This window comes from Patiria miniata, unplaced genomic scaffold, assembly GCF_015706575.1.
Source record: "Patiria miniata isolate m_02_andy unplaced genomic scaffold, ASM1570657v1 HiC_scaffold_6, whole genome shotgun sequence".
NCBI classification, from domain to species: Eukaryota; Metazoa; Echinodermata; class Asteroidea; order Valvatida; family Asterinidae; genus Patiria; species Patiria miniata.
Window position 1 is genome coordinate 14,155,319 of NW_024037073.1, and position 25,257 is coordinate 14,180,575.

At 41.4% G+C, this 25,257-nt stretch overlaps 2 protein-coding genes and 2 non-coding genes across 5 annotated transcripts in view; 3 read left to right on the top strand and 1 right to left on the bottom strand.

Moving 5' to 3' along the window:
• The window catches only part of LOC119743169, a 39,381-nt gene extending 38,751 nt beyond the window's left edge, over positions 1-630 (bottom strand). Inside the window, exon 1 of one of the 2 annotated variants that reach the window (XM_038219540.1) lies at positions 385-630. The gene's annotated coding sequence lies outside the window, so the exon portion shown is untranslated. The remainder of the gene's footprint in view (positions 1-384) is intronic. The other variant, XM_038219537.1, reaches the window with a different exon arrangement.
• A 5,986-nt stretch (positions 631-6,616) lies between these two features.
• Trnap-ugg lies at positions 6,617-6,689 on the top strand. Its single transcript has one exon. It is a non-coding gene; the product is annotated as a tRNA-Pro (tRNA).
• A 179-nt stretch (positions 6,690-6,868) lies between these two features.
• Trnap-ugg lies at positions 6,869-6,941 on the top strand. The gene has a single exon. It is a non-coding gene; the product is annotated as a tRNA-Pro (tRNA).
• Positions 6,942-11,036: 4,095 nt separating this feature from the next.
• Positions 11,037-24,467, top strand: LOC119743621 (bile acid-CoA:amino acid N-acyltransferase-like). Its single transcript, XM_038220033.1, has 8 exons — positions 11,037-11,434; positions 19,296-19,556; positions 20,800-20,969; positions 21,319-21,432; positions 21,813-21,902; positions 22,200-22,298; positions 22,701-22,905; positions 23,643-24,467. The coding sequence occupies exons 1-8, from the start codon at positions 11,143-11,145 to the stop codon at positions 23,795-23,797; spliced, it is 1,386 nt and encodes a 461-aa protein (XP_038075961.1). The 5' UTR covers positions 11,037-11,142; the 3' UTR covers positions 23,798-24,467.
• Positions 24,468-25,257: the final 790 nt, after the last annotated feature.

A 25,257-nucleotide genomic window follows, 5' to 3' on the forward strand; every position in this document is an offset into this window, starting at 1 on the left:
TCAGAACATAAACAGGATCACGAAATAAGTCTTTCAAACTTACAGCAATTTGTTCTGTTTTGAAAGAAAAAGGTATATTTGCAAACATGTACCTTTTGTTTTACACGTACACGATATTTCCGGTTTGATGACGTCATCAGTTAAAATCAATACGTGTTCATCATGAAGTGGAGAAAAAACTTTTGAAAATTCGTTTTCGCTTCAGAAACGACGCGGTGTGTCGTCAAGAATACCTCATACCATGCAAGAATTATTATACACTTTCAAGGACATGCAGTCGTCTTTTTGCTGTGTTTTGGCAAATTTACACTAAGTTAAATAAATCAGTCATCATTGTCAATTTGGGTTACTAATATATCGGCTCTAAAGAAATACAGTACTTACCGTGGAAACGTCTTTATCACCGGTGTCTATAGAACTTTATTTTATACTGTTTTGCATAGGCCTGTTACTTCAAAATCTCTCACTGAAGCAGTGCACTGTATTAAACACTTGCTGTTCGTTTTCATCGAAGCGTGAAGCCCAACTGAATAGGTTTGGGAACAGCCAACACAATTTAACTTTAAAAAACCCCAGGGTGTTGAAGTGGGGTTTCATTGTACGTGTTATTTTTTCAAAGTGCAGTTCCAAACTTTAAGCTGTTTTTTTTTCTCCTGTAATCGCCGGAAATGAAATACGGTTAGTGTATGTTCAAGATTAGGCCTGTTTAAAGCCCGCCGCACACGTGAGAGCAACGAGCTGAGCAAATAGTCATTCGAGGCCGTCTGCTCAGCACGTAGCTCACAAAATATCCCCGTGTGCGCTGAATTTTTGCAGAGTTTTTTTGCGCCTCATGAGGCCGTTAGGCAAATATCTCTCCCCTGTTTGTTTTCTTTCGCCTCGCGAGGCAAAAGGCCCCTGCCTGCGAGTATTCCCTCTCCCACGAGGAGAGATGCGAGATAAGGGGAGGGGGATGCGAGATATAGAACACAATAGTTGAACCGTTTAAATCGGAAATGTGTATGGCGGGCTTAAGGAAATGTTTAAGTACAGGGATGATTTGTGGAACTCTTCCTATTTGCTGGGGTCTTTGATCGTTTATCTTGGTGGGGAGGTCTTATACATATCTCTATAACGCTCTCGCTGGTTCATTGACGGTCTTAATTTTGTTTGGCCTTGTGTGGTGCTGCATTAACTGGATGCCTTTTTTTTCAATATGCAACATAAAAACATACAAATACAACAGATTGAGCATAAAACTTAAAAATTAACCAGTACATCAGCAAAATCCATTTTCTGGAATACTCCAAAACAGACGACAGACAGAGAGTGGCGTAGCCAGGAATTTTTCAGGGGGGGGGGGGGGCGCGCTGGGGGGGGGGGGGGGGGGGCTGGAACATTTCATGGGGGGGCGTCATGTAGATCAATGATAATTTAGAAACTCAAAATCTCAGTGGGGGGGGGGGGCGACTGGGGGGCAGGCGCGGTTCTACGGGGGGGCTAGGGGGGGCTGTAGCCCCCCAAAAATTTTGTCTAGCCCCCAAAATAAATTCCGTAAAAAAAAAATTGCATTAGCAAAAAGAAGGATTGTGATGTACATGCGAACGGTCTCCCCCTAAAGAAGAAATAGCCGTGACAAGGGTGCATTAGTTAATATAGTGCAAGGGCGGATCCAGGAGGGGGGGCCAAAGGGGGCCATGGCCCCCCCCAAAAAAAACAACAACACGAAACCAATTTTTTTTTTTTATGTGACATCGCAATAAAGGCAGGCAATGAGAACACCACCATCTTTTCTTCAAAAACAATTGGTTAAACTGGTCAGAAATTGCCTCAGATCGCACCACAGAGCATCTAGAATCCAAAAATTGTTCGGGGCCCTTAAGCTGGCCCCGAACTCCACGCCGTAATTTTTTGGACCCACTTTTTTTGGGGGACCAAAAATTGTTTGGCCCCCCCAAAAAATTGTGTTCTGGATCCGCCCTTGCTATAGTGTGAATGATTTTATGATTTTATTGGCGCTCCCCATTCATATGGCATGAGTCCCCCCCCCCCCCCCCCCCCCCCCCCCCCCCCCCCCCCCCCCCCCCCACCTATTGATTTTCGGAGGCCTAAGTGTCTGGAAAAAATAACCGGTCTACATTTCAGCACGCCTCCCTGAAAAAAAATCTGGATCCACCGTGCTAGCCCCCCCCCCCCAAAATATTGGTTCTAGAACCGCGCCTGCTGGGGGGGGGGGGGGGGGGGAGGGCGACAAGGTTTCGGGGGGGGGGGCTGTAGCCCCCCACGCCCCCCGTGGCTACGCCACTGCAGGTCATACAGTTAAAGTTTATGTAAACTTGTATGAAAAGTCAAAGAAAAGTAACTCCCATGATCTATTTGACACCAAGTTTGTGTTAACTTGCCTGTAACGCCCTAAAAAATTATCCAGACAAATATGTTTATTTTGTAACATTTTATGTTCGTCTGTCGGTCTTCTATGCTGTTATGTTTACTTTTAGGTACCTTCAATGGTACTATGTTTAATTAACCTGTTCATTTGTTTAATTAAACTAATAACGCACATATAGTTGCCAAATATGGCACTAACAAGTTTCAGGTCGGCAATTTCGTCTTTAAAAATCTGGGTACATCGGGTTACCGTACACACAATTGTCCTGGAGACAACAGTACCAAAGTACAGAAAGTTGTACGCAAGAGCTCCCCAGCAAGTATCGCTGACGCCATTATGATTCCAAAATTTCTCACTGTGTCACACAGTGAAATAACTAAACAGCGTCGTTGTATTGTGAACACATAAAAGCATTCAAGTCGCGTTCTTGCACACTTTCTGCAAGTCGACATAGATATCCTTGAACCACTGCCCCTGCTTTGCATAACAAGTACACATGAATGAACGATTCGACTTTTATTCAAAGAAATTTCTATGTAGGCCTACAGTCACCAGACTCTATTCAGTAAAGTCCCCGTCAAAACGAAAGTAAACAACCCACGTGTATAACGCACGGCTACACCATCGTACAGTGTGGCAGGGACACCAACAAGTAACAAAACAACTAATTTTTGTTTTAAAAAAATTGATAAATATTCTGATTGAGTTTCGTTAAAAGATACTTGTTGGTGAGGTATCACATATTCTAGCAAATTGATAAAAATGTACAATATTACAATATGCAATTTTGAGGGAAATGGGCAAAATACTGCATAAATAATTTCACTTGATCATATTCATAATACACAAACCGACAATTTTCATTTTCAGACCCACAACGAGAAATATTGTTAACACTGGGCTTATTGTGAGGAGTTGTGCTGGGAATCCATGAAGATGTTATTTTCAACATAATTTCTAAACAATTTAATGGGACATTCATGTGACATGAGCCTTCCAGATGAAAAGTTTATGTGTGGGAAAGTATGGTACACAAACATAAATACCCCAATTTAAACAAATCGGGGAACATACTCTGAACCCTCACAGGTGATCAAAACATACATCAAATGAAAGCTGAATTAATCCTCTTTACCTTTTTTGGAAATCTTTTTCTTTTGGGGGGGGGGTTTGACCTAAATTTGGGTGATTTTTCCCTCCAACGATATTCACCCCATCGCCATTTTGAAAAAAAAAACACCAAACAAACATATTCCTTCCACTCCATATCAATATAGATTCCATTCAAATGTTTTGTTCAGAAATCCAAATTAGACATGGACCTTTCACTTCTACAAATACAGACCCTCAAGTGCAGGGGCCAAAATTCTTTATTATTACAGATAAACTAGTATACAAATCGTAATTTGGCCGGATTAGGTCGCGCCTTTTGGGCTGCCTCTCATATGTGCTGCGATCGGGAAATCTCCAGCGTAATAAAGACTTGAAGAAACTTGATTTGATTTATTTGATTCAATTATTTTATTTTAAATCTTAAAACATAAAATAAAAGCTAAAATTTGGACAGGCTGCCACGGATATGTAAAAGTAAAAAAAACCAATTGTCATCAGACGATTATCCAAACCCCTGCCAATAAAACAGATTTAAAATTCCATTCATAAAAATTTATGTACTATTGAAAAGTACATTGTACAAATCATACGAAACCACACGAGACGAGACATGACGAGACATGACGAGACGAGACAAGACGGGGAGATGAGACAAGACTCAGCAAAAAAATCATAGAGTGAAACATTAGACAAACCAGACAGATACAAAAATATAAAAACGAACTAATAAATAAATACTCTTACAACCCAACAAACAAACAAACAAATAAAACAAACAACCAGACTCAATAACGGGAATGAATGACAAACGGGCTAAAAAGATTATTACAAACAAAACAAAACAAAACCGAGAAACAAAAGCAATCCCATTCCCCAGAGAGAAAAATGCAAACCATAAAAACAAACAACCTAGTTGACATACATAGGTCTACACTCACATTAAATACACACACTAAAGAAACAACAAGGAAATACCCGGGAACAAAATGAAATAAGACACAATTTTACATTGACGATAAAATAAAAATGACTGCAATCATTCCTCCCTTAGTTTTGAAAGAAAAGATTCACAACCTTCCATAGTTAAAACTTTTTCTAATTTTAACACGGTGACTTCGGAGAACATCAATGAGGCAATCGAACAGTTCTCGTATCTTGTAATCCATGTGTCTATCAGTTCTAAGTTTCAAGTGGTGACACGTTAAAGGCTGTGCGACGGAGCTGCCCTGCAATTCATTCCTGAAATTATTGTTGCATTCCCTATTAGTTCATTAACTTTATATTAGAATCAACATTATTATCTATGATAACGAATTTGGCGGGAAACAGAGCTTTCACACAGTGACTTTACTGGTTAATTTAAATTTGTGGGGATTCCTCCAACGTCAGGCTTTTCCTTGGTTTCAACACCGGTGTCGGAGTCTCACAACACTAACTGGGGGAACCAAGTAACTTGTAAGCCAAAGATTCTAGCTGAACCGAGTGGGCACGGTACGAGCTATCGCTTCGCAGAGACGGCCGGACTGAAGCGGGAGCGGACCGCTACAGTGACGGGGAAGCAACAGCTGGACGGGGCCAGCGAGTGTACCGGATCACACCACGGTTCGAGCCATGGTGTGCATGGTCAACCGGGGCCAGTGGCGTAGCCAGGAATTTTTCAGTGGGGGGGGGGGGGGGGGGGGGGGGGGGGGGGGGGGGGGGAGGGGAGGGGGGTTGGCGCTGGGGGGGCTGGAACATTTCATGGGGGGGGTGTCATGTAGATCAATGATAATTTTTTAGAAACTCAAAATCTCAGTGGGGAGGGGGGGGGGGACCGACTGGGGGGGGGGGGGGCGACAAGGTTTCATGGGGGGGGGGGGCGGTCCCCCCACGCCCCCCGTGGCTACGCCACTGCAGACAGACAACACAAAAACAAAGGACTAGACTTTTCACTGTAGCACATTCTCACGCTCTTCATTACAAAAGAAACACATGTCGGAGTCCTTCTTTTTAATTTTGTAAAGAAAACTATTTGACCGGATGCCTTCTGGTGGATGAAAGGTTACATTCGTTTGGAGGTACCCTATTGAGGGAGGTTGATGGAGCTTAGGGCCCTAACCTTGAGCAGAGGAGATCTAATTATCTGGAAAGTTTGTGATTTGATGGTCTTGTTTGGGTTGCATTAATTGCAGCGATGTGGTGATAAAGTTTCATTGGGAGGTGTTCAACTTGACCCACCACTCCTAATTAAATTATATCAATCTTTGTGCGCGCGAAAAAACACAAAATGAAAATAATGTTAAGAAGACAAATTGAGTGTCGTAAGTGCTTTTTTCGATTATAATTCGGTTTCCTTCCATAGTTGTTAGCAGTTGAAAATGAAATATTGCTCGGTAGGGGAGAGGCATATATAAGGCTCTGCCACCTACCACAGAGGCCTATCTGAACAAAACACTTATAACGTTATCCAAACCGCAATCTGGAGACAACTATTATAAAGTCCAAACCAACAACACTGGATTTTAACGAATGGTTGGGCACAGTATAAGGCACGCGTCATAAGGGGCGATTTGGCGCAGGGCCTCCCACCGTTAATGCTTCCTGCAATTCGTCCTGCTATGCCGTTACGGTTTCGGCGGATATTAAAGTTTCAATAGGGCAACAAAATGTCACCGATATCAGTAGCTTTCTTGTTACGTGGGGCCTCCACATCTCTTTGGTTCAGGTCTATCCGTATTAGTATCCGGTTAGGCAGTGGAGTGGGGGAGGGGGCAGTGGTGCAACTTTCCCTCTGCCCCGGCGAATTTTGCCATTTCGTATTATCCTAATTTTTTTAAGCAAATGAATCGCCAACCTCAAACAAAATTAATTAACCGCTTCTTCGAACCAGCCAACCGATCCCGTTAGCTCGGTAGTCGAGTGGTAAGACATCTGCACTGGAAAGCAGGAGGTCGTGGGTTCGAGTCCCACCCGAGTGATTTTTTCCAACTTTCACTCGGGAGGTAACACACTGAGTATACAGTGTTTATATACGTCGGTGAAGGGCAAAACCTCATTTGATTTACATCACCCCGACGCAAAATTCCATCTTATGAATAGCTAATGCGGTACCCACTGCTATGTACATTAGATTCGAACCAGCCAACCGATCCCGTTAGCTCGGTGGTCGAGTGGTAAGACATCTGCACTGGAAGGCAGGAGGTCGTGGGTTCGAGTCCCACCCGAGTGATTTTTTTCCAACTTTCACTCGGGAGGTAACACACCGAGTATACAGTGTTTATATACGTCGGTGAAGGGCAAAACCTAATTTGATTTACATCACCCCGACGCAAAATTCCATCTTATGAATAGCTAATGCGGTACCCACTGCTATGTACATTAGATTCGAACCAGCCAACCGATCCCGTTAGCTCGGTGGTCGAGTGGTAAGACATCTGCACTGGAAGGCAGGAGGTCGTGGGTTCGAGTCCCACCCGAGTGATTTTTTCCAACTTTCACTCGGGAGGTAACACACTGAGTATACAGTGTTTATATACGTCGGTGAAGGGCAAAACCTAATTTGATTTACATCACCCCAACGCAAAATTCCATCTTATGAATTAACCGCTACTGCTGGCTCAACCCGGTCACCTCAACAATTGTTCTTATTATTGCATTATTACCATGCAAAAAAGAGAAGGTTCTTGTGAAATATAAAACAGAAAATAACGACTAGCAAATCAGTTTAATTATTTTGCTAAACCTTGTAGCATGTTTATTAAAAAAAAAAAAAGTCATCAATGTCCTCACGGCTTTTCCAAAAACAAAATGTACGAGAATAAACATATTTTGTCATAACATCGTCGATCGTGACTACACCCAGCCTTATTAATAATTACTATTACTAAATATAATTCAATTGAGTAATTAGCACATTAACACCCCTAAAAATCTAAACCCAAACCAATTACGCTCAAATTACTAATACAAATTGTCAACGCAAATTAATGCACATTTTAAAGCTGGCTCCCCGTGCGCTTCAACAAATTTGATTTGTTTTTCTCGTAATACATTTTCAACTTGTATGTTATTTTCCAACAACAAAATCTCTTTCTTTCTTTTCAAAGACGTCTAAACCCTCTGAAAATTAAAGGGTTTTGTGCTCGCAGAGGTTTTGTGCGAGCAGACTGGCTCCCGGGCCCGGTAAATGATCTATACGGATAGTTGGGCGGGAACCGGACTACCAGCGAGAACTGATGTGTCCGGCAGCTAATAATTCGAAATCTGTAAAGTAATAATTCAATAACTAAAACTGGGCCGATTTTTGTTCGGTCGATGTCTCATTCAAAAGTGCATATTTGTTTGTATTGCTAAAAATAGCAATTTAGAAAAGGAATCTGTTTTTTTGGTGTCAAAATCAAAAGTAGCGCGGGTATTGCATCTTTAAGAAGTTTAATCCAAACCCGGAACCAAGATACTTCAGTTGTGCATGTCCTGCAACATTACCATTGTGCCAAGACATTTCAAACTTGAATGCATAATTGAAATAAGAAATGTCAGAATACCCGACCGTAAGTCTTGTCATTAGATATCGATCCTGATGGCTTTTCAGAACACTAAAACAATTTAGTTAGAAAACTAAAATAAATGTACGAGTGTATATACAAATTGCATGGGGTGTTATATTACATATTCATAAATATCTTAGACAGTTTACCCATTCCCATTGGTCGAGAGCCCGTCACGTGGCCGGTCTTAAACGGATGATAAAGACATGATGGCTGGTCTTAAACACTTTCCAGTGTCACATGAAATTTAGACTCCTATGAAATCCAGTGCATTTAACCGTTTTATTGGTGGAACGATCACAACCCTCACGTAGGCATGCGCAATACTACTACCAGTGAGTCGGTATTTCATAGTCCTAAATTCACAACGCACTCACCACAGCTGCATCTGTGAGGCATCACACACGCAGTACGCCAATCTCCATAAAAGGAGTTGTTAATTTTTTGACCGGTATTTATGAATGGGAATAAATGTGCTTCGTCGGTATTTTAATACATTAAAATGTACTAAAATATCACATGTTTCAGTTAAAAACATCACTGAGAGCGTGGACTGTATGTAAATTTCATATTACATCCGAGATTCTACGTGTTCTTGTGATCTTCGGCAAGTTTTTATTGTGATTTCAATAATAATTATAACAAAGCTTAGAAATATGAGCCTATTCGCTTTAAAAGTATTCATTAGGAAATTTAGCTAAAAGGCATCACACATTTCTGGCAGAGAATCTGAAACAACTTTTCCGAAAAAGTAAACGCGTCATAATCTAGATACATCAAAGTTTCGTTTGCATTTATATGAACATACATGTAACACTTTTTTATTTATTCATTTTTATTTATTATTATCTGTCGAGGGGGCGCTGTTCAAAACCGACGATTGTGCACACTAATAGATATTATGGTGCGGTGCTTTTCAGGGCGATCCATTCGAGAAATTCACAAAAAAGGCGAACGACTTCTTTCAAAAAGGGCACTTAAAAAAAAAGGCACTTGTTAAAAAAAGGGCACTCTTTACAAAATATTGGGGGGGGGGGTAAGCGCTGGTGAAAAATGGGCATTTGGATGGAAAAGGGCAGTCTTTACAAAATATTGGGGGAGGATAAATACCCCCCTTATCCCCCCCCACCCCCCGCCCTGGCTACGCCTATGCGATATGTTTGAAATCATTCAGTTAAGATTTATACAAGCTTGCGCACGAATCATTGAACGGTAGTATTAGGCCGAATAAAAATTTAAAAAAAAAAACCAAACATTTTTTACGGTTCCCGCCGCGCCCGCTTCCTTTTTGGAGGCCGCCTCCTTTTTTTGTTCTTTTTTCTTTTTTTTTAAACACGAAACAAATGATAAACAGTGACTCTTTGTCTGTTGCATCTAGCCCATATAAAGCTGGCCATGTCATTCCTGAGTCCAAGTGGCGGCCATTTAAAAAAAAAAACTTGCGGCCATGTTGAAAAAAAAAGGCAGGTCGGGCGGCCATTTTGGAAGGGGAAAAAAAGGGGCCTCTTCCTTTTTTCTCAAAACAGCAGGACGCTAAACATTTTTTTGTTTATTTGGCCTTATGATTAATGAATGTGACTTTAAACCATGCAGTCTCTATTCAATTGAATGTGTTACCCTCAGACCAGATTTTGTTTTACTTATGGTCGAGAATAAGCTTTATGTGGCCTCTCTGCACTCCCATATATTTGCACTAAGCTTAGTCGGGCACCATTTGCAGTCATCAGCCGACATTTGAAGCAAAAAAATAAGTAAAAAAAAAAGCCGCGTCGCCGCACCACTTTTTGGGCAAGCTCCATACCAGAAACCGGAGACTTTTTTTTGGCCTAATAGTAAATATACAAAAACTGCAAGATCCCCGTTCGAATCACTTTTATATAGGAAGTGAGAAAACCACCACAATTAAAATAACAGTACAACGGAACTTAGAAAATAAGTCAAAATAATGTGTCCTAATATCTGTGTCCTAATATAATACATATTGAAAACTCTTTGTGTTTTATGGGCCAAGGATAACTATAAAACCAATCATTTCAATAACCAACCAGTTATCCGAAGTCTTGCAGATAATGATACAAAGGTCAAGTTAAGCCCTTCCGTACTCTAAAAGTAAAATAGTGACAAACACTCGAAGTTGTTCCTCCATGGCTCCTTAAAAAGAGTGGAAGTTAATTCACTCTTTTAGGGTGGTTCTTCACTGAGAGTGAAAATCCACTCGTAAAAGTTTGTCCCCTCATAATGCTCTTTAAAAGAGTCTTGTTTTTTCCTCACTATTTTACATTTAGGGATTATGACAAGACAAGAACAACGATACCACATTGATCATAAGACCGGGCAACTATTATGTATTCGGTAAACGTCCAAGAAACGGGCATGCAAGACCCTGACCGGTGTTTTTTTTTGGTCAGGTTTATTTTAGCCGGGGTGGCTTCCTGACCTATATAATATAAGATTTCTCAAAAATCAGTGATTCCACTTTCCAAATTTGAATTTCCTTAAAAATTGTCATATTCCTGAAATTTCCTTAGAATTGTCTCTGTATTTCCTGATCTTCTTAAATATATGTAACTTGAAGCCACAATGGTTGTAATAAGATTGATAATTCCTACAGGTTTATTTTTTTTTCAGAAGTCTCTTCGAAGCTCACTGCGCGTCCTCATCATCTGCACTTGCTTTCATAATTTTATGCAGACTGCGGCTTCGGCTCTTTCTGGGACGCGGCCCTCCAGCAGCCGTACACAAATTTAATATGTTTTCAATGATATTTCTTAAATTTATGCAATTTCTTTGAAAAGTCTTTTGAATTTTGGATTTCCTTAAATTTTCTTTAAAATTTTTCGTTTCCTCAATTGCCTACGCCGGCCAAAGCACGATTTGCATGCCGTTTTCTCTGCTAGGCTATTAAAGCATTTTGTGGTCCATGAACTTGAGGATTTGTAAAAAAAAAAAAGTATTATGTGAAATGAATAGCGCCACCATGCAGTTGTTCATCGCGGAACTGTATTGACGGTGACCGTGACCCGAATAATCATACCGAATCGAAGGTCAATTGGCAAGTTGCATGCTTGGACCGTCCTCGACCATGGCCGCTGTACTCGGACTGGATAGGATAGAAACAATCCCAACGATGGGAAGATGAATGGTTTGTTGAGACAAGCTATCGTTGGAACACTGAGAACACGTAGTCGTATTGCATGCGCAGGGCAGTGTGCTAACATGACAAGCATTGCGGTCTTTCCGCCGTCTAGTTTCATAGACGACACTGTGTCCGTCGTAGTCAGTGGTTTGGCACCGAACACTCGCGTTAGCTTACGGTTAAGTGTGCAGGATAGAGACAAGGTTTTCCAAGCCGTGGGTCATTTTGAAGCAGATCGGGATGGTAAAGTGGACCTCAACACCCAGCAATCACTGGGTGGTAGCTACACAGGTAGGCCATATAGATGTTAAGTAATGCTTTCGAAAACGGAATAAAGCATAATGATCTTTCAGTGAATTCGAGACGGTCCCAACTTAATTTCAGGTGGGACCATTCCAAGGGGCGGATCCAGGAAGTTTTGCCCCGGGGGGGGGGGGGGGGGGGGCCGGCCAGTCAGATTTCTGTATGTCCCAGTGGCGGAACAAATTCATTTGTGTCTGGGTGGGTGTGTGCGTGTGTGGGTGTGTGTGTGGGGGGGGGGGGGGGGGGAGTTCGCAGATGTAGACAGGTTTTTTTCCCGAACACTTGACGTCCGTACTATATCAAATTTAAGGGGTGGGGGGGGGGGGCGCTGTTCAAATCGAGCATGGGCGGAAATCCGGGGGGGGGGGGCAGGGGGACACGTCCCCCCCCCCATGAATTTGGTAAGGGGGGACACAATGTCGAATGTCCCCTCCATGTTTTTATGTGTAGGTGGGTGACCAACCATGGCAGAGTCTTAGGGAAAAGCCTCTTTGATACGTCGCTTTGTGGCTGAGAACCAATTTAGTTTTCTTGTCGGTTCGACCAAGCCTTTTTTTAACCACCAATGGTCCCATGTACGCCTACCCACGTACATGTACATGTACTGTACATGCGTGTTGGTTCATGCGGTATACACACAATGTTGCCTGCGTACAACATTATAATTTGCTACTCCTATACAAATTCGGCCCCACTCCGGCCCGCAATCCGCGCTATGGCTGCCATACCCAATGGCAATATTACAAGTGGAAAGTTGTCAGTTCAGCCTGTGACTTTTTGTGAGTAATATAATTTCGGTGGATATTATCGTGGTTTAAGGCTAGTTTCGGGGGATATTATCGTGGTTTTAGGCTAGGAGATGATGTTGATACTGAATACAAACAGCTGATATGTTACCACTGCAGGCTGTAATGTCTAAAAAGCAGTGTACACTCAAATTTCTTCATGGTCCAGGTCCTTTTGTTCAATAGAGTAATGACTAAGGCTTGATTAGAACTCACTGGCTAGAAAATATCCTTCTAGCCATGCCGGTTTGTCTTCCCCGATTTCCTTTTTTAGAAAATATCACCCTAGCCATGCCGGTTAGTCTTCCCCATTTTTCCTACTATAATATCCTCCTAGCCATGCTGGTTAGTCTTCCCCAATTTTCTTATTAAAAAAATATCTTCCTAACCATACCGGTTAGTCTTCCCCAAATTCCTTCTTCAAAAATATCATCCTAGCTATGCTGGTTAGTCTTCCCAAATGTCCTTCATGTGTATATGCTTTCTTTGTTTAAGTATAATTCCTTTTTCGTTTTTGATAATAAACCTTGAGTTCCCAATTTATGGAAATAAAGTTCCCAATGTCCGCCTCCTCTAATCGTCTTCATCTTAATTTGTTGCTATATATATATTCTCGCTATGATGGTTAATCCAGATAATAATCTCGTTCTACACGGATAAATGCGTGTATAAATCTTTACTATATTTAAAAAGATTTAATTCATCTTATTAATTTTAATGTTATATACACCCTCACAGACTGAGTAATTAATGGCTACCCCTTTATCACGCACATGACTTTTCAAAATGTCCGATAATTTGTAAATACCTTTACAATTCATGTAATTAATTTCCTTTTAACTCTTTGATGTTACGTTCGTATTTATTCAAACTTAATCTTCTAATGGAAACTATACTTAAAAGCTCTGATAATAATATAATACCTTCAACTAAAATAAATAATCCAATTCAATTTCGTTTGTCTGTCGATTTATTTGTTACCATCTTTGTGTCTGTAAACATTTGTATCCCCTCGTGCCGAGCTTGGCAATGATTGGATCTTTATAACTGGTCGTCAAGCTCATTTAAAGGCACTTTCCGAACGGTTTAAACCCCCTTTCTCCACGAGGATTGTCTGAACGTCTGGCGTATCGTGATATACGTCTAGGGACAGCTATAGACCTTATGTTTGTAGCATACAAGAAGAGTGAAGCCCACAGCTTGTCCAAGGTCTGTGTACTAGGTGCTAAAAACCACAACTTCAGTGAGGCTATTCCGTATGTCAGTGCATCTGTGCAGAACCGACCACTTTTTGAGATCCAACCTTGTTACTTCAAACTGGTGGTCACTGGTCACACTAGAGCTTAGGGGGATGTAATTGGAGACTTCTTTATAAGGCCAAAAAAAAGTCTCCGGTTTCTGGTATGCGCGCGCGTCGCCGTAACCATGCGCGTCGGCAAAATGAAAAAGGTTTTTTTTTCAATGAAAGATGATGTCTCAAAAAACCGCCAAACTCACTGGTTTGACTGGAATCCTGCTGCTGCACAATTTTAACGTGTTTTTAGATTGGGTTATGGTCGAGAATAAGCTTTATGTGGCCTCTCTCCATATATTTGCACTAAATTTAGTCGGGCACCATTTGCAGTCATCAGCCGACATTTGAAGCAAAAAAATTAGGTAAAACAAAAAAAAACCGCGTCGCCGCACCACTTTTTGCGCAAGCTCCATACCAGAAACCGGAGACTTTTTTGGGGGGCCTAAAGTATTATATACATCTCTGTCATATCTCCTCGTATGCGCCGATAAGCCACAAGGTTGGTTGGTTGAGATGTTTTAGTCTTTCTTCGTAAGACAATTAGTTATTGGACCAAATAATAAATTTGTACAGTGAACTGTCTCAATGTGTTCTCTGTTCGCATACTGATTTGATGTGCGTGGGTATAATTTTATGGTGGTCGGTTGCTATGTGAAACAAATATTCAGCATTTTCCAAAACCTTGCAATCACATTTTGCTTTTAATGTCATACTCATGAGGACTCTCACATCCAGAAGAAATTGAGGTTGCGTGCATGCATTCACGACTTACTAAACAACATTTAGACTGACAAATCCTTTTATTAAAGGGAAAATACATCATTTGCAAACATAAAAAAATACAACTACCAAATCATTTTGAAATACCTTGCTGGACTGTTAGTGAATGACAGTGTAAAGCATCCTGTAAAATCATGGCACCTGGTATACTGTCATTTTCAAGAAAAGTGGTATTTTTGTATCAATTTCCAACGCTGATCGGCCGATCAGCGTTGGAAAAAACTGGCTTTTTTTCAAATACTGGCCCCAATTGACCATCGCACTTGTTTGCAATCGATTACAAACCTATAAACGGGTACGAGCCAGCTAGACTGGTTTCCTGACCTTACAATTCCCCAATGTATGTAAACTGCTCTGTTTCTTCTTATATGGAGTCAGGGAACCAGACTACAGGAAAATGATCGTTTTTCTTGGTTTTTATAGCATTTTCGAACCCAAAACCTCAAAAAAGTCAGTGTAACTATATTTGCTATATATTTCCAACCCCCCAATTCCATCCATTTCTGAAAATTACAGCAAAAGCAAATGATGTATATTCCCTTTAAAGGGAAAATACAACATTTGCAAACATCAAACAATAAAACTACCAAATCATTTTGAAATACTTTGCTGGACTGTTAGTGAATGACAGTGTAAAGCATCCTGTAAAATCATGGCACCTGGTATACTGTCATTTTCAAGAAAAGTGGTATTTTTGTATCAATTTCCAACGCTGATCGGCCGATCAGCGTTGGAAACAACTGGCTTTTTTTTCAAATACTGGCCCCAATTGACCATCGCACTTGTTTGCAATCGATTACAAACCTATGAACGGGTACGAGCCAGCTAGACTGGTTCCCTGACCTTACAATTCCCCAATGTATGTAAACTGCTCTGTTTCTTCTTGTATGGAGTCAGGGAACCAGACAACAGGAAAATGATCGTTTTTCTTGGTTTTTATAGCATTTTCGAACCCAAAACCTCAAAAAAGTCAGTGTAACTATATTTGCTCTATATTTCCTATCCCCCAATTCCATCCATTTCTGAAAATTACAGCAAAAGCAAATGATGTATATTCCCTTTAAGGCTACTTGCAGGAAATCTGTTTTCCCTCTGTGAAGAACTGAGAGCTGGAAAAAAACGAATAGAAAAGAAAACAAAACCTGTCCCCCCCACGTTCGAGGAGCGATTTCCGCCCTTGAAATCGAGTGATCATGCACACTATCGGACAATAGTGCAACTTCTCATTTGGGATAACTTTCTACTTATTTTTAAAAACCCGCAAATACAAATCAAATGAATTTAATTATAATCCCAAAATGTTATACACACAACGTGTAAATCTCTTCAGGGCTATCGGAGATTCACTAATTGCATTCACTGAAAAATTGCCTGGGTTAGGGGCCATTCAGAATTTTCAATGTTTTAAAATTTCGATCTTTTTTCCAAATTGTGGGTGGGTGGGTCAAGCTAAATAACTGAAAATCGAAATTCACTTTCCATGGAAAAAAAGATTAAAAAAAACAAAGAAAGATATATCTTTTGACTTGCCTGAACTACGCGCAAGCATTCCGATATTTCCAACTTCGTCCCCTATATGTACTGTCAGTGGCGTAGCCAGGAATTTTTCAGTGGGGGGGGGGGGGGGGGGGGGCTGGGGGGCTGGAACATTTCATGGGGGGGGGGAGGGGGCGTCATGTAGATCAATGATAATTTTTTTTAGAAACTCAAAATCTCAGTGGGGGAGGCGAATGGGGGGGGGGGCGACAAGGTTTCATGGGGGGTCGCCCCCCACGCCCCCCCCCCCCCCCCCCGTGGCTACGCCACTGCAGGTCATACAGTTAAAGTTTAGTAAACTTGTATGAAAAGTCAAAGAAAAGTAACTCCCATGATCTATTTGACACCAAGTTTGTGTTAACTTGCCGGTAACGCCCTAAACAATTATCCAGACAAATATGTTTATTTTGTAACATTTTATGTTCGTCTGTCGGTCTTCTATGCTGTTATGTTTACTTGTAGGTACCTTCAATGGTACTATGTTTAATTAACCTGTTCATTTGGTTAATTAAACTAATAACGCACATATAGTTGCCAAATATGGCACTAACAAGTTTGAGGTCGGCAATTTCGTCTTTAAAAATCTGGGTACGTCGGGTTACCGTACACACAATTGTCCTGGAAACAACAGTCCCAAAGTACAGAAAGTCGTACGCAAGAGCTCCCCAGCAAGTATCGCTGACGCCATTATGATTCCAAATTTCTCACTGTGTCACACAGTGAAATAACTAAACAGCGTCGTTGTATTGTGAACACATAAAAGCATTCAAGTCGCGTTCTTGCACACTTTCTTCATGTCGACATAGATATCCTTGAACCACTGCCCCTGCTTTGCATAACAAGTGCACATGAATGAACGATTCGACTTTTATTCAAAGAAATTTCTATGTACAGTCACCAGACTCTATTCAGTAAAGTCCCCGTCAAAACGAAAGTAAACAATCCACGTGCATAACGCACGGCTACACCATCGTACAGTGTGGCAGGGACACCAACAAGTAACACAACAACTAATGTTTTTTTTTTAATTGATAAATATTCTGATTGAATTTCGTTAAAAGATACTTGTTGGTGAGGTATCACATATTCTAGCAAATTGATAAAAATGTACAATATTACAATATGCAATTTTGAGGGAAATGGGCAAAATACTGCATAAATAATTTCACTTGATCATATTCACAATACACACACCGACAATTTTCATTTTCAGACCCACAACGAGAAATATTGTTAACACTGGGCTTATTGTTAACCCCTGCCAATAAAACAGATTTAAAATTCCATTCATAAAAATTAAAGTACTATTGAAAAGTAAATTGTACAAATCATACGAGACGAGACTTGACGAGACATGACGAGACGAGACAAGACGGGGAGATGAGACAAGACTCAGCAAAAAAATCATAGAGTGGACAAGCCAGACAGATACAAAAATATAAAAACGAACTAATAAATAAATACTCTTACAACCCAACAAACAAACAAACAAACAAACAAAACAAACAACCAGACTCAATAACGGGAATGAATGACAAACGGGCTAAAAAGATTATTACAAACAAAACAAAACAAAACCGAGAAACAAAAGCAATCCCATTCCCCAGAGAGAAAAATGCAAACCATAAAAACAAACAACCTAGTTGACATACATAGGTCTACACTCACATTAAATACACACACTAAAGAAACAACAAGAAAATACCCGGGAACAAAATGAAATAAGACACAATTTTACATTGACGATAAAATAAATATGACTGCAACAATTCCTCCCTCAGTTTTGAAAGAAAAGATTCACAACCTTCCATAGTTAAAACTTTTTCTAATTTTAACACGATGACTTTGGAGAACATGAATGAGGCAATTGAACAGTTCTCTTATCTTGTAATCCATGTGTCTATCAGTTCTAAGTTTCAAGTGGTGAAACGTTAAAGGCTGTGCGACGGAGCTGCCCTGCAATTCATTCCTGAAATTATTGTTGCATTTAGTTCATTAACTTTATATTAGAATCAACATTATTATCTATGATAACGAATTTGGCGGGAAACAGAGCTTTCACACAGTGACTTTACTGGTTTATTTAACTTCGTGGGGATTCCTCCAACGTCAGGCTTTTCCTTGGTTTCAACACCGGTGTCGGAGTCTCACAACACTAACTGGGGGAACCAAGTATGCCAAAGATTTTAGCTGAACCGAGTGGCACGGTACGAGCTTTCGCTTCGCAGGGACGGCCGGACTGAAGCGGGAGCGGACCGCTACAGTGACGGGGAAGAAACAGCTGGACGGGGCCAGCGAGTGTACCGGATCACACTATAGTTCGAGCCATGGTGTGCATAGTCAACCGGGGCCAGTGGAACATTTCATGGGGGGCGTCATGTAGATCAATGATAATTTTTTTAGAAACTCAAAATCTCAGGTGGGGGTGGGGGGGGGTGGGCGACTGGGGGGGGGGGGGCGACAAGGTTTCATGGGGGGGGGGGCTGTCCCCCCACGCCCCCCCCCCCGTGGCTACGCCACTGTGTACTGTACATGTACGTCATGTAGGCCTACGTGTATCCAATCGCTATAAAACTGGACTATTCAACCACTGGACTCCAAGACTACGAGGACCGCAGCCTGTGATGTGATGTCTGCCCAAACCTGATGTTTTCTTTCGCTCGTACCCCCCGCCCTGCAAACAGGGCGGGGGGGGGGGGGGACGAGCGAATGTTTTTCTCAGCTACCTCACGTGATAGGCACAACCTCGTATGTCACATGTCATCCACCTCATCCAGAAAACGACAAAACCACGGTCCGCTTCCAAAACTGCAACCTGTCATTCCCAACAGCATATCAGCTGGCAAAACACAAGAAAACTGAAGGTCACCAGTGCAAAAGAGGAAGACCGACAACTTCACGCCGTCACTGAACTAGACACACATGTACATGGTGTTCAAGTACATGTACATGCAAGTGCATGTACATGTACATGTTCAGTTTTTTATTAATCGAAATTACGGGTGGGTGGGTGGGTCAAAATAATTTGGAAAAAAAGTCGAAATTTTAAAACATTGAAAATTCTGAACGGCCCCTTACTTTTACCCAAGCAAAGGGTGAAAACTGCAACAACCCACATTGGGTTGTGCTTTACCCAATTGTTTTGGTTAGAGTTCCTGTACAATTCAACCAAAGCTTGTGGTGATACAAGACCAAATTTAATGTAGTCTGGTATGACCACAAAATTGTGTTGAATTTAACAGAAATTCTAACCCAAACAATGGGGGGAAAGGACAACCCAATTTTGGGTATTTGCAGTTTTTACCTTTGCTCGGTTTGGGTAAAATTAGCAATTGTTCAGTGTTTAGCAGTCAATGTCCAAATTTCAAGCATTTCATCCCCAATAAGAGATTTCCGACCTTGTTTATTCATGACTTTAATGGAGATGCTAGAAGATATGTGTTTGTTTTCTCAGGTTTGGAACCCATGGGGTTGTTTTGGAGCCTCGGCCCTGCACCAGGCCAAAAGAGGGGTATTCGCCTGGCAAAGCAAGACGTCACGGAACCTGTCGAGTTCACCTTTGCCGTGTACAATGAGCATTTGGAGTTGCCGTTGCTCATCACAGCACAACCACTGGCCGTCACTCAAACACGGAGATGGTACATGAAGGAGAGTGAAGTGGACAGAATCAAGATACACTCAGGGAAGATCCGAGGAATTCTCTATAAACCAAAAGGTTGGCTCGGATTAATATCATTATAACCCTACATGTAATACCAATGTATAACTTAAGAAAGTGCTCGATGCCAGTCATTAATTAAGCTGATGCTGAATTATACATTGTAAGCATAAGTAAATGAAATTATTATCATAATAAACAATATTGTGGCCGAAGGTCTAGCGTGGCCTCTCGGTAATCCAACGGTTCCAGGGGGCCAATACATCATCAATCTAATTTCTAATTTTTAAGAATAAGAATTATCGAGCACTGAGGTGCTTGAATTTTTGAATACACACTGAAGTGCTAGCTGAGCGGTCCAAGGGGTTTATTTTCACAGTAGGGACTCGTCTAAAACGTCTAGTTCTAGACAGTGGCGTTGTGGGCTAAAATTTGGCGAGATGAAACGTCTCCTCCAGAACTACCAAATAGCGCTCCACACACGCATGGCATTCTATCGGGCATTCATTAGAGCACAACTGACATAGGCCTACGCGTGCCAGACGTGGACGCTTACGAAAAAGCACAGGAGTGTTGCCTCACCTCGACCCATACCCTGCTCTTGCGCCGATTAGCCCGCAGTGGCTTCCGTCGAGCTCCAACAGACGAAAACAGGCACTGCTACAAATATTCTAATAATGATATATATATGAGCTGTGCCAGTCCTCACCTCTTCACGAATTTGTGGCGGCACAACGCCGCAAGTTCACCGCACACCTGATACGCCAACCGAACCAGCGCCACACCAAACATTCAATGCCGAATCCTACAAACGGCCTGGAAACCGCATTGGGACGATTCTAGAGCAAGCTGAATTTTGAGAAATGTTGGTGACTCAAAAGCAAGCCTAGGCCTCCCTCCAATAACTACACAACCTGTGGATGTAGTTGATTGATTGATTAAACGGGAGAAATTTAGTGTCGGCCAAGGGAAACGGAGACATGGAGACCAAACGAAGGCTGGAGGGACAAGACAATTGAACCAGGGGACGGCAGACGAAATGTAATGACTCCGGGTGAAACTTTTAATACCGTCGTCTTACATTTTGCTCTGTTTATTTCTAACGCAATCTTTAACTGGTAGGGAAAGAATGACACTGTACATCATACAGAAATTTAGCTGCACGATCCGTATCCTATTGCTCGGTCTCCCCGAAGAGCATGTACACACTGTGATAAATTTACTCTAAAAATACCCAGGACCCCAAACTGTCCCAATTCATTACACTTTATATTATGCGTATTTTGTGTTAATTGTTCAGGACCAGGTCCATTTCCAGCCGTGATCGATATGTTTGGTCTAGCAGGTGGAGTCATTGAATACCGGGCAGCTATGCTGGCTTCCAAGGGAATCGTCGCCCTTGCTCTTCCCTACTTTAGTTACGAGGACCTGCCTCGGTCTTTCCATCATCTGGAGTTTGAATACTTTGAGGTATGCATAGACCGGACATCCTTTAAAAAAAACCACCCTGGAAATTACACATAAAGAGTAATGATTGGTACATTATCAGCTATTATAAGTTTTTTTTTTAATGTCATCTTTGTGGAAACAAAGCGCTACATCGGTGCATCATGCGGCTGTCTATAGGGGGGAAATGGGCATAATGTCCACCCTTCCTTGATAAAGGAATCAGAAGCAGTATACACATTGCAAGGCAATTTGACTGCTAACCAGGTTTCGCTAAAAGGCAAGTAATGTTTGTCCTGGCGTATATAGCAGCTCCATTGACGCTGGGTTCATTTCAGCTTTCCCTTTATTGCTTTCTGTACTGCTTCCGCAGGAGGCAACTGCCTGGCTATCCTCGCAATCCTTCGTGTCTCCCAATGCTACAGGTATTGTAGGCACATCCTTTGGAGGCTGCATAGCTCTTGAAATGGCTGCAAGACTTCCCCAGGTTAGTTCAAACCTTTGTTGTCCTATCTCCAAATTCATTTGTCATCGGTCGATGCATCAATCTTGGCACTTATGTATTACAAAGTTAATGAACCAGGGATGATAGTTTTTGGTCTTTGGCTGGGGGTGGGTTGATGTAAGGTCCAGGAATCATGATGGACTCTCTTGTGTTCAATGTCATGCTTCCAACAAATGATTGTATAATGCTCTCACGTAGGCACCCGCCTTTTTGGTAGTTTCTAATGTGTTACAAACGTTGAATTCAAAGTAAAATAATGCATTAGACATCCCTCCTATTTTTCTTTCTAGTTGTCGCCCCTTCCCTTGCCCCGCTCGCACACCCTTGACCTAATAAATGTTACAACTATTTCTTCGTCTTAGATAAAGGCAGTTGTTGCTACTTCATGCCTTCCATTTTTTAAAACGCTCCTCACGTACCGCGGGGAAAGGATGCCTTCTTCACATCCGCCAGTAAGTCTAGTAGCACATATTGATGTATACATAGTTGAGTTCTGTTTACATATCAAGGGGCGTCATGATTAAATAATTTTGATGCAATAATGTTCCCGGCTTGTTATGAGTGCAGTATGTTGTGTTGATAGCGATAAAATAAAAACGTTGAATTACGTCTAAACACCATTCGAGTCTTATTCGTGGTTGTTTGTTCCTCATTGGATATAATCTCAGAAGTGCGTTAGGGACTTTGACAAAGCAAGAAATGAAGGGATAACCGATTGTCCTAGTTCATTATTTGAATTTTGGTTTCAGGTCGATCCACAGAAAGGCTACATGAGCAAAGAAGGCTTTGCGATGAAAGAAATGTTTACGGAGGACGTCTGTAACTTACCCGACGAGGAACTGATCGATGTAAGCTCTATTTAGAGAGGAAGATGTTTCTGAATCAGTATTCTTGAAATACTATTTGCTTACTAAATCTTCCATTTCATTGTCTTTACCAAGATGCCATCGTTTACAGAGTATTACAGGCCGAAACCAGTCGCCGCATTATCCCTTGGCCCTTCTTTACAAATGCAAATGAGTGAAACAATAATAAACATACAATTTCGAAAAGAGTTTGGACGTACAGCCACCAGCTGGCGGCATAAATGTGTAACTAATGTTGAAATGTGAAACCGGGCATTTCTTTTCAGTGTTAACAGCCACAAGGATAGTGTTTAATTACACTCTAATACACGACTTCCGTGTAACGTCTGCCATTTATTGCATAATTCAAGAGCTTAATGTTGGGTTTCATGTTTGTTTATCCAGATACAGAACTCGGAGGCACGTTTCCTTTTCGTCCTTGGGGAGGACGATCAAAATGTCCCCGCCGCAGAGGGCGCCAGACGGACGGTGCAGAAGATGCAGTCTCACAATAAGACTAACTACGAGTTGCTGAGCTACAAGGGGGCGGGGCATCTTCTGGAACCCCCTTTCCAACCTGCAGGCAGAGGGATCTATAATGCTCCACTGGGTATGTATGCCCTTCAGTCACTAGGTTGTTTTTTTATTAAGTGGTGTTTACAAAAATAACAGTTTTTAACATCCTTTTCAAAAAGTCTGCTGCGGAACTTGCGAATTTGTCCATGACGCGGCCTCTTGTAGGGGCTTCAATTGCGCTACTCTCGTCAGTCGGGTTCCTCCTATTTACAATATTCGTACAAATAGACCTTTCTATCGCCCACGCTTGGTTGGCACAATTTGCCAACTACGGGTTGCAAAACTGTGGAAGGTCCAACACTACAAAAATGGAGAATAGTTATTAATTATTACACACATATTATTTGATTGTTGAAAATACAAAATAATCAACAAACACTACAAAAGACTTCGTAAACATGCATTTATCTTATGTTATGAGGGTGTTATGGGGACCTTTTGGAAAAATATATCGCCAACCACGGCATCAATTTATGCGCTTGCGGCAGCCCATACAAAATGGCGCTCATTGTTTACACACAATAGAAAGGTCTATAGGAAAATCAAATTCATTGTTGTATCATTTCCGTTCAAATGACATATGATCGCCATTGTGATGAAATGTCCAGGAACCGTTCGGGATACTTTGAAGTATTTAAAGAAGTTGACAATGTTATCTTCCCACGCCTTTTCGTTCGGATTTTAACATTTACCACTTAAAAAGCTATCAAAAATTTCGTTAAACATTTTAATATTTTCCTTGCAACAATGACAATGTGTTTGTCTGTGCAGACCACGTGCTGGATTTCGGTGGAGAGATGAAAGCACACGCTCATGCCTGTCAGGATGTTTGGTCTAAGACGCTTTCCTTCTTGAGAAGACACCTAATGACCACTGAAGGAGACGGACATCGACGAACATCATCGTCAAGAAATAGCAAGCTTTAAGCTCTGGTGAACTTAAACGTCACAAATGTGCAGGACTGGTGACATTTTTAATCATCATATTTTCAAATTACTCTCGTTATGGTTTTTCTATTTTGGGCGTTAGCAACTGTCAGAATTTTTTTTGTTAATTTCAGTTGTGTTTGCTTCTAACGCACGACGAAGATGCCCCTGATATTTTTGGCGGTTCAGGGCCCTTTAAAGCATCTTTTGTTTTAGCATCTTTAAAGCATCTTTTTGTGCAGAAAATTGGTTTTCTGAAATGTCATGCTCTGTCGCTTCTCTCATCCGCATGTCCGCATAAAAAAACACCAGTCTTCAATAAATTACACTGAAAACAGCATGTCAAATCAGATATTTTATTTTACAGCATGGGGGCGTGCCTAGCATCAGCTGCTGAATGTATTGTACAACCAGAACATTCTTGAGGAAAACGTGTACAATTTGCCATAGATCTGCATGTTAACAGAACGGTGGCCCACAACTGTCACGGCAAAAGCAAATTCTCCGCGGCAAAAGCAAATTCTCCGCGGCAAAAGCAAATTCTCCGCGGCAAAACAAAATTCCCCGCGGCAAAACCAAATTCGCCGCGGCAAAACTTTTCCTGGCCCCGCGGCTGCATGGCAATGTGAGGCTGCGTCCGAATGTTTCGGCTGTGGCCGCTGGCTGCGTCTGCGGCTGTGGACGCGGCTTAACGGACGCAGCCAATATATCATTCAGACACGGCTGCGACCGTGCCGCGCCCTCTATCGTTCAGTTAAAACCAATTTGTTGCCAGGCCAGCCAGGCGGAACGCCTGGCTAGGCTGCATGTATATTGCCTTTCAAGTTCGTCGACTCGTCAGTCTGGTTCTCTAGTCCCTTAGTTATATTCGTGTTGTTGGCTCATTGATGGGCCGACATCCCAACTCAAAGAAATATATAATTAAAAAAAATAACGCAAAAGAACTAATTTTATGGCAACTTTTGAGGCTTGATATTGAGCAGGAAATCACATGAGAAATGACTCGGACACATCTTTGGAAAAAACAATAAAAGACTCTTGGCCCGAACATTGGCGTATGTAGGTTTCGAGTCTGGGATGAACACAAAGTGGGGAATAATCTGAACATTTTCAAATCTACAAATACATGTATTTTCATGGGGGAGGGATGGGCTGGCATCAAGAGGGAAGTAACTGCCAAAAATATTCAATGTCAACAGTTTTCTTTAATGTGGTATTAAACAAGAAAACAAGTATTTAAAGTAATTATATATTATGTACAATCAATAAAATTATTCCAGCTGAGCAATATTGTGTAGTTATTATAAATGTGTATAATGTCCAGATAAATTAACAATTTTTTTTGAAAATTTAAATGCATTTTCTATGCTACCTATAGTGGCAATTATTAAAACTGCAACCATTCTTGATGTCCTTGAGGGCCAAGTTTTGATGGTCTGCTCTTTTCCACTCTTATCTCA

Coding starts and splice junctions, on each gene's coding strand:
- LOC119743621 (XM_038220033.1), top strand. CDS start 11,143: ATGAATGGTTTGTTGAGACAAGCTATCGTTGGAACACTGAGAACACGT. Junction 20,970..21,318: donor TGGAGTTTGAATACTTTGAG/GTATGCATAGAC, acceptor CTGCTTCCGCAG/GAGGCAACTGCCTGGCTATC. Junction 21,433..21,812: donor TGGCTGCAAGACTTCCCCAG/GTTAGTTCAAAC, acceptor TCTTCGTCTTAG/ATAAAGGCAGTTGTTGCTAC.